The 26,453-nt window shown below is 35.1% G+C and overlaps 1 protein-coding gene across 1 annotated transcript in view; it reads left to right on the top strand.

The window, feature by feature from the left end:
* The window catches only part of SEMA3D (semaphorin 3D), a 198,866-nt gene that overhangs the window by 51,688 nt on the left and 120,725 nt on the right, over positions 1-26,453 (top strand). The window contains exon 2 of the mRNA XM_042965395.1: positions 19,414-19,604. Coding sequence (XP_042821329.1) covers positions 19,454-19,604 — 151 coding nt within the window. The 5' untranslated portion in view covers positions 19,414-19,453. The remainder of the gene's footprint in view (positions 1-19,413; positions 19,605-26,453) is intronic.

The raw sequence follows: 26,453 nt of genomic DNA, 5'->3' as shown, positions 1-26,453 counted from the left end.
AGCTCTAAGTTTAAAACATTGGCAATGTAAAATGTTTCCATTTTTTAAAGCTTAACGGAAATTTGGTTTATTTGAAAAGCAGTTTTTTTATTTTATGCATGCTTATTGAAACTTATCCCTGGCTTTTGTTCCTACCTGTTTTGGAGGTCTTCATTTGTTGTGTCTGTGATATACTTTGTTTTTCTTGAGTAAACCTGGAATTTTTAAATCACTCAGACATTTTGACAAAATGATATTCAACATGACACTTAGTAAGCGTCATGATATGGGGCAGAATCTATACGTAAAGGTTAGCACTCTTGTTACCAGTAAACTTTTCTTTCAGGCAGTCTGTACAGCTTTTTAATTTGGGGAAATGGGAGACCCTGCAACAGGACAAGATCTGCCACACTAGGATTTTAGACTTAGAAGAGACCCTAGTGTTCCTATGGTTTTAGCTTCCTTAGTTTAAAGAAAAGGACAGTAAAACCTAGAGAGGTCAGTCTTTGTCTGTTTAGACTGCTGTAACAAAATACCACTAACTGGGTCATTTATAAAGAAAAACGAATTGCTCACAATTCTGGAGGCTGGAAGTCCAATAGCAAGGCTCCAGCATGGTCACCTGTTAGTGATGGCTGTTTTTCTGATTTATAGTTGGCACCTTCTCTTTGTGTCCTCATGTGATGGAAGGGGCTCGGGATCTCTCCGGAGCCCCTTTTTTAAAGACACTCATTCTATTTATGAGGGTTCCATCCTTATGACTTAAGTACCTTCCCAAACCCCACCCACTGATCCCATGGCCTTTGGGGATTTCAGATTTCATCATATGAATTTTGAGAGGGGGGGGAAAATATTCAGACCATAGCAAGATCACATTAATTATCTAAGGAGAAAAAGCTTGCTGGTGGCAGCATCTGGCCTCGAATTAATGTCAGGAGCCCATGATGATACTGCTTTCTTCAGATTGGTAGTCAAATGTTTGTTGATAATATGATGTTTTCAATTAAAGACCATTCTATTGTTACAAAAAGATGTTTGCCAGTTATAGTTGATATTGAAAAGAATGAAAAATCCTAAGAGGCTGAAATGAAATTTCATAGGTTTTCCCTTTGTGTGAGGACTATGGTGGTTACACTAAATATGTTTTGAAGTAATGGGATATTCAAAGCGTGAGTGTTGGGGCATCCGGGTGGCTCAGTCGGGTAAGCGTACGACTCTTGATTTTGGCTCAGGTCATGATCTCACACTTCATGGGATCGAGCTGCACATTGGGCTCTGCATCAACAGTGTGGAACCTGCTTGGGATTCTCTTTCTCCCTCTCTCTACCTATCCTCTGCTCATTCTCTCTCTCTCTCTCTCTCTCTCTAAGTAAATAAATAAACATTTTAAAAACCAAACAAGCCAAGAAAACAGAGTGTTAGTGTTATTATCTGGTCTGATATTAGTTTCCCATATAATTCAGTGTTAAATGCTTATGAGTCTATATATTTACTATATATTCATTATATATTATATAGCAATTCTAACATAACTTTATGTGTTTAAATAAATGAAAGGTATTATAGCTATTGTGATATTTAGGTACAGGACATGCTTAGTTATTGTGCCTCCTATATTTTTATGAACATGAGTAGTGTTTTCCAAGGTTAGCTTATAAAATATTTCCACAATGTTCTTTTTACTGAGTAGGGTTAGGTTGCACTTATCATGCTTACAGTGACACATACACTGTCTGTTAGCCATAAAATGAGGTCATGTTTTATATTTTCCCTTTCTTTCTTTTTTAACTTGTAATCAATTCAAAGTTGATTATCATTTCAGACTTTTGATCCACATTTATTAACTGGTATTTCGGCGGTAGTGTTCTTTTTGTAGTTGCTGTTAGAGAACATGCCTGTGACATTCCACAGCAAAAACGAATAAAGTAGCAATTGCATTTCCATGCTGAAAGAAAGACACAAACATAGAAGACTATGGAATAAGTACTGCTGAACTGTTTGTCTGAGAGAGATGATATTTTACAAAGATGAAAGAGAATCTAATTGGCTAATTCTTACTTTCTGATCACATGACAGAAATATTAAAATGTTATTTGCTGATCATTTTAGGGCAGGTGTCATTCTACATTTATGTTGTTTTAAAATAATTTTATTATGAAATGTATTTTAAGTAATGGAGGGTACAAAACCCAGCAAATATTTTGTATCTATGGGTTTTAAAACTATCCTTATAACTGGCTTTTAAAAACTATTAATAAAATGAACACGCATTGTTTTCCTGCTACAAAAAACAAAAACGAAAACAAAACCCAATACAGTGTTCAAACGAGATGGTAGTGTGTTTCTCTGTTGTGCAGAAGGACAGATATAGGCTAAGTGGCTCTGTTCTGCTCTCAGATTCTGTCTTCTTGCCCTGAGTTCCTCAGAGTGTTGCCCTCAGCTGCAGTGTGACCACGGTTGGCTTACAAGCACCTTGTCCACATTCTCGCCTGTTACAATAGAGCATGAAAGGGAATGGAAGCAAGCAATTTATTTAAAAGCAATGTCAAGGGCATTATATACATCACCTTGAATTAGTGAAAGTTTATTGACCGTCTCTCACCAGCTGTGAGAAAGGATGTGAAATGCAACTTCTACCATGTGCCCTGCTCAAATTCAGGGCTGGTACATTTGCATTCCTAATTTGAAATAGGGGTGTGTATACTGAGAACAGTTAGTAGTTCCTGCCATACCCATATGCCCATTCCTGTCATAAGAGAGAGGTTGTGTTTAAAAAAAAAAAAAAAGCAAACAGATACTGTTTGTCCAGGAAAACACCATTTGCAAATTGACAAGCTAATTTGCATCTTTTGGTATGATTTCATTATAGATTTTCAATCGAACCACACCTTACTAAACATCACAGAAGTTATGTGGATATACTTGTACATCATTACCATGACTTTGGATATATTACCTAAAATGTGATTATTTTAGCCTGAATTATAAACCCATTGGAAGATTTTTGGATAAACCACTTTACATGAGAATTTGTTTTAAAATAAAATCATCCAGTGGGTGGGTAAACAACTCAAAAAAAAAATGGATACTGTCAGACCTAGAGTGAATAATGGTGTAACCATACCCAGACACCTGAGAAACAGTGTGGTGTTTCTTCACTCACACCTCAGTGTTTTATTTTCTTAATATAACATAGCCTTGGGGCACCTGGGTGGCGCAGTTGGTTAAGCTTCCAACCTCAGCTCACAGTTCGTTGAGTTCGAGTTCCACATCGGGCTCTGTGCTGACAGCTCAGAGCCTGGAGCCTGCTTTGGATTCTGTGTTCTCCTCTTTCTCTGCCCCTCCCCCACTTGCGCTCTCTCCGTGTGTGTGTGTGTGTGTGTGTGTGTGTGTGTGTGTGTGTGTGTCTCAAAAATAATAAACATTAAAAAAAATAATAAAGCGTTACCTATCTCTCCCATTCCTGATAGTAATTGCTCTATTTTGTCCCAGTCACAAGTTTCCATGTGATTTCAGGTTCTTAAAGGATATCTTTTCTGTTAGAAAATTTACAGAGGCTTCTATCCCCAAAATTCATTTAGTGTTTAATAGGCCAGAAGAGAAGATATTTTTATTATGTTTTCCCTTTATAATTGATTGATGTCTTATCTCTCTAATAACATTTGTGGGGCTCCTACTTTGAGCCTCATCAGGTCCTAGGACCTGTTTGAGGTAGATTAAAAAATTCATACATTTTCTATGTTTAAGCATCTTTCAGCATTTTTGGAGAGATAAGAGGTGTGCACAATTCAAACCATATACAAGATAACTTGCCTGTAAATTAATGTGGTAGGGAAAACTATACCGTAGTGATCCTGATAGGGAGTGAATGTTTTGACCTGGAATTTATCCAGAAATGCTTTTTGGATGAGATTGGATTTGGGAGGGCAGGACATCATGCACAGGAGAAGGAAATGAACATGACTTGGATGGCATGTGTTCGTGGACCATCTTGCCCGGAACAGGGAGTGCACATTGAGGAACAGAGATTTATGTAAAGAAGGAGCTGGCATGCCAAACTAGGGAGTTTATATTTTAAATTGGAAATGGCATTTTGAAAGCAAACACTTTAAGAAAACAAATCTGGAAACATCAGGCACTGCCTGGGTTGAAGTCTACAGGCAGAGTCCAGGATACCAATTGTAGTAACTCAGGAATACAGTCATAACAACTCAGGCTCCATTAGTGGCCTTAAAAATGGAGTGGAAAAATTAATCCTAGAGATACGATAACATGTATATGATTAAATGGCATCACTGATGCAGATAACAACCTTGTTTGGTAATTAAAGGACAGATAGATATTTCCTCACCTTTCCCTCTGGGGTGTGTGTGTGTGTGTGTGTGTGTGTGTGTTGTCTATTTGGTAAAGAAAAAAGTTAGAATAGATCTTAAGCAGGCTTTCTGAAATTAAGTTGAAAAATTTAATCCCTTTAAAGAAATGGTTAGGTCTATGTATGTGGTCTGCTAACTATTTTTCAAATATTTATACACAGTTTATAAGAACTACATGATATCCATGTTAGGTCAGTGACATGTCAACATAGTAACTTTACATAAGAGAATTCTTGAGAGATTAATTAAATTCCTAAAGACAAGATGTCCCGAATGAGATAAAGCCAGGACTTTTGTCAAGTCTTTCAGCCCTTAACTCAGTGCTCTTTCTGCTGTAACATGATTCATCCTTGTTCATGTTCTCTGTATCCTTTATAAAATAACAACCAGAGAAGCTGACATATATTTTAAAAGTCAAATTTTAGTAGTTGAAGTTATGTGACAGAAATCTGTAAATAGCAAAATACTGAAAATGTCTTCTCCTAGTTGATTTAAATTTATTTTTAGCAGCATTATGGCATAATTTACCTTCTGATGGTAATGACTTTACCCTTTAAATAGTATTTGAAGTAAAAGGATATTATAGACAAATTCAAAATGTAATTTCTATAGACTTAGTCTTGAAATACCATTTATAGATGGTAATAATTTTTCCTGAAGTATATGAATTTACAAATTTGCATTACGTAGGTGATATATAGCTTCTTTTAAATGAATCAAATGTAATATTTGAAAAATCAACTTGTATGACTACTTAATACTGATGTTTAATAGTCCCTGTCAGCCAACCCTTGAGTGAATAAGTAAAATAGTACACAAGGTAACATAGAAAAATAACTCTTAATTTTATTGATGTAATACAATAGTTTTATTGAAGAGATGTCTGAAAAACTGATTTTTTGAAATGCCAAGTATACGAAGGTATCTTTTCTCTTTGTTTTAGAATCAAGAATTCTTTGCTATTCTTTGACATTCCAAAAGACACATGCATGTGATATTGTAATTGAACTTCACATTCTTTCTTGCCTAAGACAGCAATAATCTTTACCTCTCTCCTTCTTTTTCTAAGTGGTTTGCATATTTTACCACTTAGACACTTCTCTCCCATCTTCTTTTAATCTGGATGTACATTTAGTTGAAAAAGGTTATGCTGTGAATGTTCTAGGAATGCGGAAATTGTCAAGACAGGATGAATGCTTAATAGATCATTCTTAATATGTGCTTAATTTCTACCTATGTTCAATTTTATGATTTGTCTTCTGAATAAAGCTCAATAATGGACAGAAAGATAGACATAAGAAGTATAAAGGTGATAGTAAAGAAAGAATCACATTAAAATATCATTTTCTTGGGGCACCTGGGTGGCTCAGTTTGTTGTGTCCATTTCTTGATTTTGGCTTAGGTTGTGATCTCACGGTTTGTGAGCTCAAGCTCTGCATTGGACTCCACACTCACAGTGCGGAATCTACTTGGGATTCTCTCTCTGCCCCTACCTTGCTTATGCACTTGCTCACTCTCTCAAAATAAATAAACTTAAAAAAAATTTAAAAGATAAAGTATTATTTTCTTATTATAAAAGTTTCTCCGCTGAGACCATGGATGGGGGAGGGAGATGAAAGTTAGAATTTTCCAAATTGTTAACAAGCATTTGCTTACTTCCAATTCATAGGTACCAACAGGGTTCATTGACAGACCAGACTCAAGTGAGGGACTGGGACTATCTTAATCTGTTATAAAGAATAATTCTCATGGTTAATATTTACACATAGTATGTGGATAGAGATTTTAAAATATATTATTTCAAATTGAATAACATAACAAGGTGACATCATTTCCTACATTTCAAAGAAAATCTTGACCAGAAAGTGGTAAAACTGGAATTCATACCTAAGCTTACCTGACTCAAAACTTCAAACTCTTCACATTCCATGGCCTTTCTCTGCATAAAGGGGTTTTCTGTAACATTTTCAGGGAAGGTTAGAGAAAAAATGTGATTCTGAAAACTCTCAAAAAAAAAAGACATATCCAGAAACCAAGAATCCAATAATGTTTCTGACTCACTCAGTCATTCCTCCTTTTTTTTTTTTTTTTTTTTTTTTTTTTTTTTTTTTTGGATATGAATCTCTGTAGCAGCCATGGGTCATTCTAATTTAGTCCAAAAGTTCCCATTTGATTCTGGGATTCCTGACACTACCCAAATTCTTTGAGTTTTCATGATATCACACACAGGGATGAAATATAGAGATTTTAGCTGCTTATCACCATATGTCTTAGAAGTGGATTGATAAAGGAAAGAGGAGATTGACTGCTTGTTTCAATTGTTTAACAAATATGTACGTATCTCCTACTCTCTGTGAGGCACTGTGCTAGGCTTTGGGGATACAGTGGTGAATGTGATTGATGTCTTTGCCTTCATGTGACTTAGAAAAGTACAAGTGTCCATAGATGGAAATTACACTTGCTCTGGAAGGTACAAATACAAATCTTGTGAGAGATGTAGAGAATGACCTAAATATTGTTTGAAAAGGTTTTTTAAACTGTGATTTTAGTGTACTATAACATTTCAGTGTTTTGAATACTCTGAAAAATTGCAGCAGTTATAATTAAGGCTATGTTCTTTCTGTATATAAACTCTTTTGGCTCTTACAATATCCAAATAAGCTTTTAGAGATAACTTTAGATTGGCTTACTGTCAAAACTGTTTGTAAATATTAATCTCACTTCTAAGACTTCCTCTATAGACTTTTTCTGCAAACACATTTGGTAACTCCAACTTGAATGTTCTCACATAAAAATATTTCTTTTTTACTTTGCTTTATTTTTATTTTCTAACAATTTCCATATCCAATAAAGCAAGTAAGTGTGTTCTTTCAGATAGGATTTTGTTTTGGCAGTGCGTATGACCCTACAAATTGGAGGCTTGTGGATCCTGGATGGCCAGGTTGGTTGAGCGTCCGATTTCGGCTCAGGTCATGATCTCGCGGTTTGTGAGTTCGAGCCCCATGTCAAGCTCTGTGCTAACAGCTTGGAGCCTGGAGCTTGCTTCAGATTCTGTGTCTCCCTCTCTCTCTGTCCCTCCCCTGTTCACTCTATGTCTCTCTCTCAAAATAAATAAACATTAAATTTTTTTTTTAATTTAAGAAAAAATGGAAGAGCTTTATGCTAACATTTTTTTGAGAGCTAGCTATATGCCTGACAAGGTACTAGTGCTTTTCTTACATTATCTCATTTTATTTTTGCAACAGTCATATTTGACAGGTACTGATAATCCAGTTATATAGATGAGGAAACTGGATTTAGAGAAATTGAGTGAATTCTCTTCGGGCATAAAGATGGTAAATAGCAAAGCAGGGATTACAACCTAAACCATTGCACACCAACACCTGATTTCTTTCTCTGTGTCACCTCTGGTATACTCAAGAATTTCCTCTCATTTGCTGTAACACATGATAAAAATAAATGAGTTTATTAAGCATTTTGAGAGATTACCTAAAGTGAATTGTGCATTTAAGTATCCACATTACAGTGCTAGTGTCATTTTTTAGTGAAACTTCAGTGGTCATGTAAGTATGACATACTCTCTAGGAGAGAAATATGTAAAAAATGAAAGTGGAGAAATGTTCATCTACAGCTGTAGGCTTAAACTGAGGAATTCCTTGCTTACCCTAAATGAGGCAGAAAGGTTTGGGATGGCCATTTAAATCAGTTCTTCAGATACAGCTGAGGGTGTAAAGTTGAAATTAAACACGGCTCAGAAACTGGTTTTAAGTTTCTACAATGTTACATGTAAATTAAAAAAAAAGGACAGAAAAGAGACAGTGGTACTAGTAAATAGGAAACTAGATGGGATGATGCTGAGGTTAGAAGGGAAAACTGGAGAGCCAAATATATAGAACAGCCTTCAAAAATGTAATTAGGCAAAAAAAAAAAACAAACAAACCGCAAAATATGTTTACACAAGAAAGACCAGAGGGTGTTTAGAAATTTGGGGCCGCCTGATAAAGAAGTTGAAATTTATCAGTCTCAGTATGGCAGCTGTCTGTTCATTCTTTTCTCAGACCTACTGCTCATGTACCGGATAATTGTATGTTACTTTTTAAATACAAATGTGTGTGAGTCCAGGAACTACTGTCTTCTATGTATTAAGAGAATACAGGTGACAAGAGATTAATTTAGCTTTACCCAGGGCTCTTTAACAAAGTTCACACTGTGTTTCTATACTACATATCTAGTATATCTAACATTGTTTCTGAAGAAATTACAGAGTCATAACTTAAAAATATAATATCTTTGGGACACCTGGGTGATTTAGTCAGTTAACATCCCACTCTTGGTTTCGGCTCATATTATGATCCCACAGTTTTGTGAGTTCCAGACCCACGTCGGGTTCCATGCTGATAGTACGGAGACTGCTTGGGATTCTCTGTCGCCCTCTCTGCCCCTTCTGAATTCGCACTGTCTCTGTGTCTAAATAAACAAATAAAAAAGAAAAAAAAAGAAAAAAAGAAAAAAAGGATAATGTCTTCATATGAAGATATATATAAAGAAAGTTAAAATTTGTATTAATTATAAAACAATATTAATCATTTTGCAGTAATGGTATTTGGTATTATATAATACATCATCATTTCTCTTTAGCTTTATTAGTTTCTAATTAACATGAATTGATATATGCATTTTGAGGACAGTAAAGCTCATGGTATAGAAATATTGAATACTTCTACAAATATATATGGGGACAATTATTGAATATGGAAGACTTTTTAATATGTGTTTTTTTTCATGTTTATTTTTAGAGAGAGAGGGAGAGAGAGAGACAAAGAGAGACAGAGCACGAGTGAGGTGGGTGTGCTGAGGGAGAGGGAGACACAGAATCTGAAAGCAGGGTCCGGGTTCTGAGGTGTCAGCCCAGAACCTGACGTGGGGCTCAAACTCAGTCCGACGCTTAACCAGCTGAGCCACCCAGGTGCCCCAATATGTGCTTTTAATATTCCATCTTAGAGTTAGCAGATATATTAAAATGTTCTAAGAGGTTCAGTAACTCTGAATCTATGGGAGAAACAACTTCAAATCTTTGGTATGCTATAAATACAGCAATTTTGAAAAGTGTTATAAATAATGCTTGGCATGATTACAGATCTGGAATGATTTAAAATGTAACTCAAAGTTTTGTCTTTTTAATTTACCTAAACCTAACTGAATATTAACATAATAACTAATTTTGTTGTGCTTTCAGTTAGGAGATATTGCTTTGCTGTTTTCTGGGTTATTGTAAACTAAAAATTATTTTTGAACTCCTGTTACATATCAGACAAAATTTTGCTATGTTATTGTATACAATCATAGAGTGTTAATAATGAAGTTGGATTCAGCATGTTTTATAAGCTGGTATGAATTTCAAAATTCACTTTCTAATAAAGTAACAATTTTAATGTAAGAAAAAAGTACTTGTAAAAATATTTGGATAAAATACAGCTGCGTTTAATTGTGGTTATTTTTTTGATGCAGAAAATAATTTAAATTAACTATTTAAAATAATTCTATATGTCAAAGAATGTCATAACTTACCAAGTATAAAGGATCTAAACTTCTTAAGTGGCATCATAATTAGGCAGAATAAATTGCTTAAAGAATATGAAAAACAACCAAGTTCATGAAAGGTCTTTATAGCCATTTTATTTATTTATTTATTATTTATTTTTAATGTTTTATTTATTTTTGAGAGAGAGACGGAGACAGAGCACCATAATGGACAGCAAGATACAGAGCATTGCCTTCATCAGAAATATTCTATTAGATATTGCCAAACAGAGCCTGGGGCACATGCCAACAAGAATGGCCACTAGGTTAAGGGCACTTCTCCATCTCCAGATACATATTGCCTAGACAATGTGGACCCCAGGGCAGGCTCTCCTTCCCATGCCCCACCCACCTTGCTGGCATTGTTGATGGAGCTCTATGTGTATAGTAACTTGACCCTGCATCTGACCTTTGCTGAAGGGCCTTGGCCAGTGATGTACTGTCTTTTTGCCTCAGTTTCCTCATCTGCCAAGAGTGAAACTGTTGAGCGAAAATATCTATATCATCTATATCTATATCTATATCTATATCTATATCTATATCTATATCTATATCTATCTATATGGATCAGAACAATCGCATATGAAGCATTTTAAAGCAAGATGAAATCCATGAACATATCATCATTAAACAGTATAAACAATAATCTTTAAAGAACTATTACCAAAAGTGCTTGACAGTTTTTTTTTTTTATTTGTTGAAAAGACTGCCTCATTGTTTGCATGGTCATCAGTGGTGCTGAATTCAATATGCAAAAAATAAGTAAAATAACATTAATTATATTAAAATTGTAATTTATTTTTTGTTTCAAGTTTTTATTTAAATTCTAATTAGTTAATATATAATATAATATTGGTTTCAAGAATAGAATTCAGTGATTCATTACTTGTAACACCAAGTACTCATCACAAGTGCCCTCCTTAGTTCCCATCACCCACTTAGCCCGGTTGCCTCATGAAATTTCAAATATGATGAAATGTAAATCTAATATGAAGGCTGGGTTTCTAAATTCTGCATATGACACCAAGTTTCCTTTCACACACTGCCTATTTTTATTCTCAGGTAGTGCTGTTTATGAAGTGAATTATTTAAACTCTCCTGCTTATGCAGATGGAATGAATGCCTCATGGTGCTAGAAATGTTTATTTCCCTAAGGTGTTTCATTAAATAGTGATGAAACAAATAGTGTTAATGTGTTTAGTACATCTTTTTCCTTAAAAAAAAAAAGGCTAAAAAGGAGTCATTTAACTTATTTTACATGTCTCGATCTTAAAAGTACATGCATTCCTGGAGAATTAATGTGAATATGAAGTTCAAGGTCACATTTTTCCTGGTATATGCTTTTTTTTTTCCTACTTAAAAAGTTTGCTGTTAAATATTGGAATTAATGGTAGATTTGATTGGATTTCTCGGTCTGTTTATTTAAGTGTTAGGAGTTTTACAGAGAATCCTTATATTTATTCAATATTATATGTCTTTAAACATGATTTAATTCATTTGGAAATATTTACTAGTTTCCAATAGTTACATCCTTGAGATTCTAAATTAACTGTCGTGTGAATCCATGTTTTAACTTAGACTTACTGCAGGAAATCACTTAAATACTATTTGTTGTACATAAATGGTTTTGTATAAAGTTGATATAAATTTTATCAGTTGGCAACTAATAACCTCTATGTATTGTTTTTAAGGACATGGTGAATTTCCTGTTTCATAGTCTTGGAAAGTATGCATTGAATAATTAAAAAAATCTCTTTACGTTTTCTCCTTTTAACATAAGTAATTATTTCAATAAATATTTTTTTATCAGAACTTATGCATACGGAAATTGTAAAGAACAGGAGCACCGTACAGGTCAGGAAATAAAAAATTCTTAACTGCGCATTTGTCCATCATTCTTATGCTGGTACCACGCTCTTCTCTTTATTCCTCTTTGCAGTGCTTCAGCCTTAGTATAAGTGCTGCTGAAGCAAGCACCATAATAGTTTTTAATACAATAAAATACATACGTTGCTTTGAAAGACAAGTTTCTTAGTGCACGGTTATTTAGAGAGATCGGGACACTAAATTAGTTTGTGTACAGAATGTTTTGTACATTTTATCATTAAAGAGTCAGTTTAAGACCCCAATCCATTTGCTGCCCACATTAGCATAAATATTAGGTAAACATTATACAGTTTGGGAAAAATCTTTATTGGGTGTATAGCTCAATATCCACATTAATACCTAGATGTATATTTCAAGAAAGGAAGTTAAAATTTTTAGATGTTTACCAAAGTAGCACTCAGTTTTGATAATAATGACATTCCTTAAAGGTAAAAGCAATAAAAGAAATTAGAATAACCTCTCAGTAATAAACACATGGCTAATTCTTATTTTATTGTTTCAAGAGAATACAATTGTTTTGCCATCTCAATTTCCGTAATTCCTACTCTTCTTTATTTAACAGTCTATTTATAAAAAAAAACCAACTTTTTTTAAAACATGGGAGGCACATATCAGAATATTTGAGGTGGGGGTTATTAAAAAACAATCAGCTTAATTATACATTTTTATTTTGAATGCAAATGACAGACATTGAAATTTGCCAAGTAATCTGTAATTTCTATAAATATTTCTGTAGAATATATACAAATATTTTATAATCCTCAAAATGTATATCAGAATTCAAAAAGGTGAGAAATAAGATGATCTTGGTCACGAGAAGGGGCATCGATTAAAATACTCTCCAGATTGTAAGAGTTGGAAAGTGAAAATCATAAATCTTTGAATTGCGGGTTAATCAAATTTAAGATTATGCTGCTGGTGCTTTCTCTGACCCTGTGAAATGATAACTAACAGTGTGCTGCTTTGAGTAGCAAAATGGTGTAAGATTTAGGATAATGAAAATGATTAGCATAAAGTCATGTACAGTAGTGTTTCATTATTAATTTTTTTTTTGCAAATGTGTTAATTATTTGAGCAGTTTGTACCTTGGGAACACTTGATTTCTTTAGTACTTCTTAAGAGCATTGTTTTGTTGTTTCTGTTGTGTTCAGGAAAAAGTGCAACCCACTATATTCTAACAGGTTACACGTGTGCCTTCTGAAGTCTTACTATTATTTTCTATTGAACTGCATTCATTAGGGGTGATATCCTGAATAATTTGACCTGGCCATACATACAAGGCTATAAGGCATGGAAACCCAAGTAACATTTAACAATGGTGCTTTGTTGAGCAGGTTTTTATACAGTATATTTTCAGCATATTTTAGCAATGTAAACATTGTGGTTAAACCACTGCAAAATAAAAGTCACTGATGTAATGTATCTTTACTGGCAAAGAATTCAGCTGAACTTCACGGCTGATTACTGATGATATTCATACTTAGGCATATAGTGAAATATCACTGGCTATTATCATAAGGATGTTAGGAAGTAAATTAACATTTAACTAAATGTTCAATCTGCTCTTCATGATCTCTGAAAAATCAAATGGTCTTTCAGACTCCATGGGATTATATTAATTGTTGAGGAATTAATGACATCTTAAAACAATGAAGTCCATTAATGGAGAGTTAAAATTTTTCAACCAAAAACTGTTGCCCTATAAATTCTCCTCACTGGAGATAGTTCTGTACACTTGAGAAGTGACTGCATACCCCTGCCTGTGCTGAGCAGCAGGATATTAGATATATTAGAAAATACAAAGAAAAATGTAGAAAGGATGACATAAAATACATGTACATGAACGCATTCCAAGCTCCATTCTGGTGGATCTTCCTACATCCTGTTGCATTCTGCCTTGTTATCACCATCTGCTTTGTTCCACTTGATCCACGGAACATAAGATAGCCCTCTGCAAACAGAATTCTTCTCTTTGCTTGCTTGTGTTGTTTCTTTGATTCTCAAGTTTCTTCTATAACTTCTGTTTGGTTTCTTGTCCATATATGTATCGTGAAGTTATGTTACTAATAATTTATCAGTTTTGTGTACCCTACAGAAAATCCATCTAATCAGACAATAAGTGAAAAATATGAGCTAAAACTAAGCCAGAGTGAGTTTATACAGATAATACTATTAATTTGGGTATAGTCATAATTCCTAGTGTCTCCTGAATGAGTAAAAATATTCCCAAGCGACCTTACGTGTACCACAAAGGTATGAGTAGCAAACAGCTCTTTATAAATTCAGCATCAAAGATTCTTTTCCTCCTTTCCCCAGTGTGTGTGCATGAGCACGTGCACACACACACACACACACACACACACACACACACACACCCCTGAGGAAAAAATCCTAAATGTAAGTGTTCAAGGTTTTTATGTGTTAAGACTTGTGTATTTTAATTCTTGTCCTATGCATAGGATATATTTTTCACCATAATTGCATTATCTTAATGATATTTGGAACAAAAAAGCATAGATAAATAAGTCAAATCAATGAAGTTCACCTATAAAATTGCATATCCTTTGCTTCTCAAATAATATTTAGATGAGTTACTATCCATCCAGTAAGTCCTGGACTCTGTATTCCTTTGGGAAATGGCACAAGGCCTTCCTGACTGTTAGATTATGCATTTGGATCTCTGATTTAGCGGAACAGTGTGTAAAACTCTTTCATAATCAGAACACTCTCTATTGGCTCCACATCTGAAGATCCCCAAGAGTGCTGTTTGTTCCAGGGAACATCTGGAATAGATTACATGCAGTTAATTGGCTCCAGGTCGAGCTTGTTACAGACAGTAGCATGCAGTATAACCTATGCAATTCACTAAATCCACCCACTTTAGGTTAAATCACACCTACTTCTCTCTATAATTCCTCCCAGATGCAGGACACACACACGTGTCGTACATAACACACACACACACACACACACACACACACACCCACATCCACATCCACATCCATTGGAAGGAAGATGGCAAAATATCATATTAGTGGAGAGCTTTTGGCTATATATTTAACCCATAAATTACCTCAATTAAAAGATTAACTATTGAATTCAGAGGATTGTTGGGAAGGAAAACAGTGAATCAGGAACAGCAGATTATAGAGAGTGACTGTTTTATAGTAGGAAAATATTTAAAGTCAAGAAGTTCCAGCAGTTTCAGGATTTTTGTTTTATTTTGTCCCTCACCCTTAGCATATGTTTCAGCACGTGTGTGCACTTATCAGACTGTCATAGTAGCAAGGAAAACAGAACTTTGATTTTTAACTTATTTAGCAGTATTAATGAGTTGGGTTACAAGGAACAGTATGACTACTGTTCATTGAAAGCCAAAACATCAATCTTCTTAACTTATAGTGGTAGAGGCACAGGGCATGTCTTAGCGATTAATGATCAGTTGGAGGAGGAGATATCTCAATACATACCCAAGGGCCATTAACCCCAACTGGTCGTTAATTCCCAAGAAAGGTCCTGTACTGAGGTCATTATTGCTAATAAAATGCACACATGGAAAGTTCCCTCTCTTTTGCCTGTGTACATAAACATACGTTCACATTACATGCATTGTTGCATGTCATGAAAAAAAAAGTAGTACTTTACATGTCCAGAAGTTCAGAAAAACTAAGCCTAATGAAAAATTTAATGTACTTAAACTCTGCATTCAATTTGCCTTTCATTTTGGTGAGGGGCAAGGGTAAGTGGAATAATACGTGTTTGTAGATCAAGGCTGTGGATCTTCTTCGATCAGAGACCCATATTTTGCTGACATGTAGATCTAGGGAAAAATGAAAGCAACAGGCAAATGGGATTAGAGTTGCTGATGAGTATGGGTGGAATCAGCACATAAGATCTAACCTCAAAGGCAGTGTGGAGTAATGGCACTGTTTGAGTCATAATATATTAAGTACCAGAACAGGCATGAGGCACATTTCGCAGTTAGGTCAAGTTCATATTTGGTGTCCTTTGTCTTCCACCTCTCCGGATTATGCTACTCTGTCCCTCCTTTCTCCTCATAGCAATCTAATCAAGACTATAATGCTTCAGGTTTTTCAAGAGCCCTTAAGGAAATATCGCTGTCTTCTGAAACTAGCTCTTTTTGCTTTTCATTCTCCTTTCACTGTCTGCCATGAAACTATCCTTGTCTTGCTTAAATCTGCATGATACACCTTTGAGCTATCTCCCATAGCATCCCATAACTATCTTAATTTTAGAAATTATTTCATGGTGCTTTAATTATTTGTATATAATCAATCACTCCTTTCAGAAAATAATCTTATTTTTTTCCTCATCTATAAATGGTTAACAAATAGTTGGGGACCAGCTATGATGTTAATGACTGTTACGTGTATATTCTTGTACATATGTTCTTATTTGCAAAAATGTAGTAAGTTTTTAAGGAGATCCTGTAAGTCAGTGGGTGTATTTGTTTTTTACTGGGATAAGTGACAAATTGAAAGGTTGCAAGATTCATTTCTTAAGAGACTGAGTAACTTAAAACTCACATGATTTAAAACTAATTATGATAAACTTTTCTGTAGACCAGCGAAAGTAACTGTTTTGTGGCAGTAATTTCTATATTCTTGAAGAATTTACTTTAAATAATAATACAGTTCTTTATTTTTGAAGAATTTATTTTAAATACATTATTTTGGGGCACCTGGGTAGCTCAGTCGGTTGGGTGTCCCACTTCGGCTCAGGTCATGATCTCATGGTTTGTGGGTTCGAGCCCTGCGTCAGGCTTTGTGCAGACAGCTCAGAGCCTGGAGCCTGCTTCGGATTCTGTGTCTCCCTCTCTCTCTCTACCCTACTCAACTCACACTCTGTCTCTCTCTATCTCTCAAAAATAAATAAACATTAAAAAACTTTAAATACATTATTTAAAGAAGGACTTTACTGGTGTTTAAAATATGCATTAATAAAGTTTTAAAAACTAAAATTTTCATAAAGGGCTATTGTTGGCCCTTTAGATCTTTTTGGTCAGAAGGACATTCCTGTTTTCTCTCAAATTAAGTCAAACCATCAAGAAATGCCAAGTAACTGTGAATAAAATATCTAATATGTGGCATATTTAGTACAATATTCTTTTTCTTTAATTTTTTAATATTTATTTTTGAGAGAGAGAGGGAGACAGAGTGTGAGCAGGGGAGATGCAGAGAGGGGGAGACACAGAATCTAAAGCAGGCTCTAGGCACCGGGCTGTCACACAGAGCTTGACGTGGGGTTTGAACTCAACGGACGGTGAGATCATGACCTGATCTGAAGTCAGACGCTCAACGACTGAGCCACCCAGGAGCCCCTTAGTACAATATTCTTAAATGAGTATCTAAATTACCTTGGTTATTCACATATGTGGTAATCTTCTAAATAAAAATTAAATATGTGCAGATTACACATAAGACAGAACAGTTAGGTATTTCTTATAGGTATCTTTGAAAGTAATTAAAATACTTTCAAAAGTATAATTTATTAAGCATTTATGTTCAACATTTCATGAAGAAACAACATAAAACTTGCAGTCTATTTCTTTAAAATATTTGTCATGTATAACAATGGATCAATACATCCCTAAATTTTATATTACTTCACTTTCCCAGATTGATCTTAACTTGTGAGATTCAAGGTAACTAGATCCTTGATATTCAGAGGCATTTACTTAAGAGTTGTTCTTTCATAAGAAAGTTCACTCATATTAGACCTTGTCTTAAAACTAAAGCATATACATAGAATATTTTGATATTCAATAATTAGAAAACTACTTAAAGTATACTTTTTTTTATAAAGGATACTCTATACTACAGCAATTACTAATGAAGTATAGAAATTTTTTGGACAAAAGGTAAAGCAGGTACCACATCTGGAATCTTCCCTGGAAGTAGGCATAGCAAGATTCTCTCTGTGGGCTGTTTCTCAGAAAGACAGCAGTAACTGTGTGGAGAAAGAAGAGAAGTTGAAGACTGCAAGAGTTGATCCCTTGATTCCACCACTTTGCAAAACACCCAAAGACTTAGGGGTTAAGAGGCCAACTCTAGCCAAGGTCCTGGCCAAATATTTTAATTCACTTCTTATGTGACCATGTGATCTTGGGAGACCCATTTAACTGTATACCTCAGTTTCCTCATCTGTGAAATGAGGTGTAAATAATTATGTATTCTTTAAGGCTGTCGGTGGCATTAGTAAAAGGTAGACTGAGACATACTAAAATTTTAAGTTAATTTGAGCAAAAATTGATTCCAGCCCTGTAGTGCCCAACCGGAAGTGGTTAGGAGCGCTTTGCCTCTGGGAGCCAGAGTAAAGACTTGGGCAGAGAAAGTGCCAAAGCAGAGAAAAAATTGGCTACAGCCTGCGGCCTAGTTGGTTCTTTGTGATTGGTTGTCTCTCGTGTTTTGATTTTGTAACTTGGATTTTGTAACTTTCGATTTTGTAACTTTGATTTTGTAGACTTACATCTCAGCTTGCTTAGGAGGCCGCCACTGCATTAGAGTCACCTCAGTCTCACGGCCTCCTTGTTTAGTTCATTTAACAGGATTAAGTTATTTCTGTTATGGAAAGCACTTTAAAGGAAGTATCTGGTACCTATAAATATTCAATCAATATTATTTGTCATTATTATTATCAGGCTTAGTTTGAAATGTGTGTTTTAATTTATTTCAGGTCTTAAGAAAGACAAGCAAGGCAGCTTATTTATGGCAACCTAGTTGATCACAACTTCCTCTCTTTTATAAAGCCTTTTATATTACAGTTTGTTTTTCTTTTCATTACTGCCATGTGTGGAATAGTATATAGAGTGCAGGTTAAATCACATTATCCCAGGCCTAAAATTGGTGGCGGTGGCTCTGACCTAATCATTGCCAATTTTTCCAATTTTAGGCAGACTTTTAAACTATCTTTATGTCACAGGGCACCTAATTGACTCAGTCAGTTAAACCTCCAAGTCTTGATTTTGGCTCAGGTCACGATCTCATGGTTCCCGAGATCGAGCCCCAGGTCTGCACTGTCAGCACAGGGCCTGCTTGAGATTCTCTTTCTCTCTCTCTGTCTTCCCTTCTATCCCTCCTCGTGGTCTCTCTCTTCCAAATAAATAAATAAACTTAAAAAAAAATCTTTATGTCAGAAACAAGAGAAGAACTCCCTGAACATGACAGCTTTTATTTGTTTTTGCTTGGGGACCTTTCTCCTTGGGGATGATATAGGGAAAGAATAGGCTTCTACCAGTATTCTTATTTGAGTAAAGAACTCATGAAGTTAGAAAGAGTTGGTTCCTCCTGCATTTGTGTTAAAAACAAAACAAAGCTTTGTTACAGAAGGGAAGCTAATTATCATAAATAGTTGAAACTTTAGTATGCATTCTCCTCTGCATCTGAGTAAAGGCAGACCTGAATTTTATCAATCAGTTGTGATTCATTTCCCTTGTAACAATTTGCAAAATCAAAACAGGGGAGAAGGTGCAATTATTATTTTTAAAATCTATACACATTCAGAAAATTATAATTTAGTAAGTCTAGGAAAATCAGCAAACTGCTCTATTAATAATTATTTTCTTATTTTTTAGATTGAATTTTCACTGTTTGAAAGAGGACATTGTTTTCATCATGAATGCTACTAAAAATGAGAGCCCAAAGTCCAGAAGCCACAATTTTCACCTTTTTCATGCCTTGATAATGCTAAGCATGACCATGCTGTTTCTTCCTGTCATTGGAACTGCTAAGCAAAATATTCCACGACTCAAGCTGACTTACAAAGGTAAGTCTGTAAATGTTTTTCAGATTGTCTTTTTGATGACTATATTTCTTTTCTTTAGAAATGCGTACTGGGGGCGCCTGGGTGGCTCAGTCAGTTAAGCATCCGAGTTCAACTTTGGCTCAGGTCATGATCTCACGGTCCGTGAGTTCGAGCCCCGCATCGGGCCCTGTGACAGCTCAGAGCCTGGAGCCTGCTTCAGATTCTGTGTCTCCCTCTCTCTCTGACCCTCCCCCATTCATGCTCTGTCTCTCTCTGTCTCAAAAATAAATAAAACATTAAAAAAAAAAAAAGAAATACGTACTGACTTCAGTGAAATGTTTATAGTATTGGCATCAGTTAATAAAAATATTATAGAATACAATGCCCAATAATCTTTTTTGTGAGGGAAATGGTGCCTGGGTTATTCATGTACCCTTTTCAGCTCATTATTTACAATAATCAGCTACTGATTACCATGATTTGGTGATTTGGGTTTATAGGTTATAATCAGATTTGTATTAAAACAAATCAGTCCCTAAAAATAGAAAAACATAATTTCATATAGCTCATATGGATTAGTTCATCCCTAGTTAGAGGGGATTTATTTTTAAACACAGTAAGATATCTTCAAAAAATTAATACACTAACCTACCATTAAGATCTCAAACATATACATGTTTATTCTTTTAAAAAGACCACGTGGAAGGCTTGAAATACAGGAATGAAAATCTCTTTAAGAGATGAAATCTGCTAATTGTTTTTAAATGTTTAAATTAACATAAAAGCAAAGTTTATATGAGTTATATTTAGTCATCTTACATGTGTGTATGTTTATGTGTATAGACAGATAGACAGGGACTATGCCAAGTTTTATTCTTAAAAATGTATTTCTTTTGTTTTCTTTTCTTGCTTCTTTAATGCTTTAAGTAATGAGAAGGATGTAGGGACTTATACTCCTTTATACCAAACTTCGTAGGTAAAACTTATGCCTGCAGTTTTAATAGCTGTTTAAAACAACTTACTGAGTTCAAATTAAATATCAATAATAAAACCTAACTTCATGTCAAATATAAGTGGAAGTGGAATTAGCATTATACCCATTACACATTTCATACGTGGGTATCTGTCTGGAACTTATATCTCTCCTGAGTTAAAGAGTTAGGGCAACATATTATTTTTGAGTTCTAATATTTTTCTACAATTTTTTAAGCAGTTTAAAAAAAACACACAAGAAAACAAAAAACAAACCCAGAAAATTGCCTCTGTGTGGTTGAGGGGAGGATTAACTGGGAAGAGATATGGAAAGAAATGTTTTGGAATTACGGAAGAGTTCTGTATCCTGATAAGGGATGTGATTCCCCAAGTATATGGATTTTCCACAACCCATCGTATGCACAAGTCAGAGTCGTTCATTTGCCTGTATTCAGAATTAATCTTAAGAAAAGAACAGAAAACAAATATGAAACTCCAAACAATTAAAAAAAAGATACAGAAAGTTTGAAAATAAAGAGGTTGAAGGGGAAAAAGGAAAAGGAAACTCTATCTGGTTCCTATGATAGAGTGAATAACACTAGAAGATTGCATTGATATGTGTGAACAACACAAAATAAGTCAGACTTGCAAAGAAACAGAGAGCAAGGCATTGGTATAAACGCAGTATGTTGTCATTTCATCCTTAGCACCGGCTGTGATGGTGAGGATTGTTATCATCCCCTTCCTACATATATGGGTATGCTGAGGTACCGAGAAACTGAGAAACTTGCCAAGGTTTCACATTGGGTCGTGGCTCAGCTCCTGAGTCAGCCTCGTGCTGCATAGACACTAACTGCCTGATCCTATTTCTTAGTTCCTGGTCATTAGTGGTTCTTCCCTGTGGCACTCACCCATCAGAGTGAGCTTTAACATTTACAGAAGTACCATGCTGATGTTTGGCTGGCTATATGATTTTCAGTTGTCAAAATTAAACAGAGTTGAAGAAGGCCACATGCTCTATTTAAGATGACAGCGTGGCCCAAAGAGACCTACACACTTGTGAGATGTTATGCCTTTTGATAAATATATGGAAAAAATATATATCGTCATCGTGATCATTTGGGTTCATAATCATAGTTCCATACAAATGGTTATAAAATATGAACTCAAATGTGATAAGTTGATTATTTGAAACTAGCAAATTAGCGCCTAAAAATAGAAAAATATTATTAATTAATTCCATATAGCTGCTACTAATTAGTTTATCCCTAGTTTGAGGGTTTTGTTTTGTTTTGTTTGTTTTTGTGTGCACATGTTTTTGGACTTGGAATCAATCCTGTGAGTTCAAAGTCTTGTTTACTTATCTCTGTATAGACTGTCACTCCTCTCAGTGCCTAGTGCTTATTTATATAAAAGCAGAACTTGTGTAAGTGTTGGATTAAATGCAGTAAGAATTACTCTTTTGATCGTTCTTCTATTAAGTATACTTTCCAAGTGTTATGTTTTTTAGATTTTTGTCTACATTTGGGTAATTGACATGTCACAGCCTGGTAAGCAGCAACAAAGATTGAATGCAGGATGAGAATTATGGAAACCTCCTCCCAACCCACCCTCAAAAGATACACACACACACACATACACACACACACACCTCTGCTAGCTCCCCATAGCTACTATTAGCCTTTTGTTTCCAGATTGTATGCTAATAATTGAGTGGTCATCTTTACTAGGAGAATTATTCACAACCCTAACAGAGCACTCCTCTTTACACTTTAAAGAATAGGTTGGGGTGCCTGGGTGGCTCAGGCGGTTAAGCACGCGATTTTGACTCAGGTCATGATCTCGCGGTCCATGAGCTTGAGCCCCGCGTCAGGCTCTGTGCTGACAGCTCAGAGCCTGGGGCCTGCTTTGGATTCTGTGTCTCCCTCTCCTTGCATCTCCTCTGCTCACAGTCTGTTTCTCCCCCCACCCTCAAAAATAAACACTAAAAAATAAAAAAATAGAAGAATATCTCATCTCTTTGGAAATCATCTATTCAGCACTATGAATGTGCACATCCACTTCCAAGAGTGTGAACCAATTCCGTGTCCACCTTTTCTCTACCATATCTGAGAGTTGAGAAGGAAAATAGTTCAAATCCTGATATTTTTAAGTGAGCTGTTCCAGAATAAACAGCTATGATGTAAAAATTCCTGCTAATTTGGGGTTATGGTGAGGCAGATTGCCTGTACACAACATTCCTACTTCTGAGATAACGATCATAGCTCTCTCTTGGCATTTTCCTTCTCTTTTGATTGTAACTAATTGAGATCAGCTAATACCACCCATTGCTTAGATAGTTTGGGGAGCGTCTAAAAGTTTGTGCTTTGGGCATTAAAACACTGCCAGAATGTGAGGTTGGAAACATCAGCTGAAGTGAAAAAAATAATTTCGTTTTCAAAAATATTTAATTTTTCTGGTCACAAACTCCACTTTGTTTTCTTTGCTTTCCGTGGTTCATGCTTCCTTAGATGCTGACCAGAGATGCAGACAGTATCAGTAGCATTAGCTACTTTGAGCAGCTGCAAGGTTATTTTGAGGGATTTTTTAAAGGCCAACAGAAAATATAATAACCATTTTATCCGAAGAATGCTCTTTGATAAAGACTTAACTTTGAACTTCTGAATCCACAGGAGGTTGTTTGGTTCTATTGTTTTGTAAAGAGATTTCCCTTCAGTTGCATATTTTGAATTCTTGCACATGTATGCATCCTAAATCTGTTTCTTGAGTAGCAGGTAAGGAACTTGGAGATCAGGATGTTGTATGTATCTGGAATTCATGTTATAAGGTTATGATATACATTTTGCCCTATTGATTGGATTTCTCTCAGTGGCGTGTACAGTTTATACTGCAGATGTAGTAAAAAATAACTTGTGAGAGATGACCGATTTCAATCCTGTAATAAATAGTATAAACATTCTATATTTCACAATCATTGTGAAGGAACTCATGGGTTCAGGATATTTTTGCCTAGGAATCATTAGCATCTGCAATATTATTTGTTTGGAGAACCAGAAAATGAGGTAGGTAAAATAAAGAAGAACTGGACAAAAGCTTTGGAATAGGAAGAGAAAAATGAAAGTTAATCGAATATACAAAGACTCATTCCTTATTATGAATTGTAGTGTTTTTTTCTTCTTTTTTTCTTTTTTGTATAGTCTCTCTAGCTTTTCTTTTTCCTTTCCTAATTTTAGATTTTAGTACTAACTTACATGTGAATGGCTTATATCTATTACATATACGTGTATGCATGATATGCATATGTTTCACATGTATCATCTTTTTTCTTACTACATCCTTTGAACCTGGCATAAGGGGAATTCAGCTATCAGTTCCATTTGAACATCCCCCTAAAACTTTTGCTATCTCAAAGAATCACAGCTAACCCACAAAACACCAGCTAGTCAACCCTGAACTCCCACATATTAGATATCAGGAAAGAAACTAACCCACTTAATAGTTACCATATATTCACGCATTCTACAAATAAGTATTGAACAACCACTGTGTTCACTGGATCAGAGAAAAGTCACTGTTCTCCTTGAATTTCTTTTCCAGATAAGGAGACAACAGGTAGACAAATAAATGAATATCATCTCAAAGAGTGGGAAGTGCTATGAAGAATATAAAACAAGAGAGTGACAGGCTCCGAGTACACTACTGAGACTTTATCCTGTCTGTTTTATGATACCATGAAAACCATTGTTTTTGTACGTATTTTTTTTTTTTTTAGATAAGAAACATGAGACTCAGAGCCTGAAAGTCTTGCCCCAAAACAAGGGCCTATTACGTGGCAAATTAAGTTGTGAGTTTTTATCTTTCTAGTTCAAGGCCCGTGCTTTTGCCACCTGGTGTCCTTGAGGGAAGCATTTCATATTCAGGAACGCAGATATTAAAATACAAAAAATATATTAAAAGTTTCACTGGTACTTTTTTGGCAATATGTTCTTCTCAATAACTGTCAAAGTCCTGACTAGGTTTTGATCCTCAAAAACTTACATGTATATTCATAGACAAGAAAGACTGGAAATCATCTTTACAGTTTTTCCTTCTAGGGGCACCTGGGTGGCTCAGTCGATTAAGCCGTTGACTCTTGATTTTGGCTCAGGTCATGATCTCATGGTTTGTGGGTTCGAGCCCTCCCATTGGGCTCTGTGCTGACAGTGCAGAGCCTGCTTGGGATTCTCTCTCTCTCCCTCTCTGCCCCTACCCTGCTCACACTCTATCTCAATCTCTCTTTCAAAAATAAATAAATAATTTAAAAATTAAAACAAATAAATTTAAAATTTCAAAATTAAATTTTAAAAATTTAAATTTAAAAAATTTTAAAACTAACTGAAACAATGTATTTGATAGAATGGTTCTTTGTTTTGTTAGAATCTTCTGAGCAATGAGTGGATTCGTTTGTATATTCTTCTTTACTTTAGTTAGCTGTTCTTTAGTTTAGTTCGCTTGTTTGATTTGAGCAGTCCAGGATTAGTTCTGTTATCTTGATTCAGTATGATGTAATAGTGAAGACCAAACTTCTTAGGTCTTAACCGCTGTTACTAGTTGTGAGATATTTGGATGTTTATTTTCTGTGCTCCCGTTTTCTTATTTGTAACACAATAAATGTAACAGTAAATCTAAGTGCACTAATTTACTTAATTCCAATACAGATGCTGTTAAGTCATGTTTCCCATGTAAAGCCCCTCAGTGTGTCGCATAGTAAGCATAATACCGTCAGTTATGCTTTTTGTGAAACATTATTATCTTGCTAGATGTGAATGATTGTCTACCCACCAAAGGTTTCCGAATGGGAACAACTGTGAAAAATACTATGTAGCTCCCTCTTGTTTACAACACATATTAAGATTACTTCCACTTACTCCCAAAGCATTTTCTACTGGAGTTAGTTTCCTTCAGTTAAGTACCACCCAGAGATTGTGAATTTATTAAAGGTGCTTTCCAGTATTTTTACTGTTGTGGTCTTCTAGTAGTTAATAAGCCCTTCCAGTTAAGAAGATCATTGTTGACCTTGATAAGAGTAGTGTCTTTGATGGTTGGTAACCTTCAGAATGGGTTAAAGTGAATCATTAAAATCACTAAGGAGTTCCAACCACAAAATGCAATCTAGAGTGGACATTTTTGTTGTCAAATTAATGAGAAAAGAAGCTGGCTTGCTCTGAATACCTCCCCTTAAGTACTTAGTGAAGAAGCCTTATCAATCTTATAATAAGAATTTACATGTAATATATGTTTTTTTCTATGAAGCAAGTCACTGATGGTTTAATTTTGGTAGATGTGCCATGTTTGAATCAACGCACTTGTTTTCCCAGATGTATTTTCTCTAAACAGAGGCTGTTCATTTGGGCTTCTGTAGTTTCACGAATTTAGGGATAATCTTACTGTGTGTGTGTGATGTTTCACTGTCAACAGTTAATAACAATAGTTTCTGAATGCCCATTACGTTTCTGGCCTTGTTCTGGCAACAAGGGGATATGTCAGCAAATGGAAGAGGCCAAAATCCTTGTCATCATGTGGTTTATATTCTGATAGGAAAGGCAGGCCATATATAAGTACATTGCCTAGCAAAATAGAAGATGATGAGTGCTATGGAGAGAAATGAATCAGGACAGTTAGCTAGAAAATGGTGGGAGTGTAGTAGTCAAGTATGTGGTAAGGGAAGAGCTCACTGAGAAAGTGATGTTTTTCACAAATACTTAAAGAAATTTCTGTTGCAAATCATGCAGATACTTGGGAAAGAAATATTTTTTGGCAAAAGAAACAGCCAGTGCAAAGGTCATGAGGCAAAAATATGTCTGCCATGTTTAAGAATCCTAAGGAAGACAACATGGCTGAAAAACACTGAGATAAAGG

This window comes from Panthera tigris, chromosome A2 (assembly GCF_018350195.1).
Source record: "Panthera tigris isolate Pti1 chromosome A2, P.tigris_Pti1_mat1.1, whole genome shotgun sequence".
In the NCBI taxonomy this organism is placed as follows: domain Eukaryota; kingdom Metazoa; phylum Chordata; class Mammalia; order Carnivora; family Felidae; genus Panthera; species Panthera tigris.
Note: the sequence above shows the minus strand (reverse complement) of the source record. Positions and strands in the feature narration are given on the sequence as shown.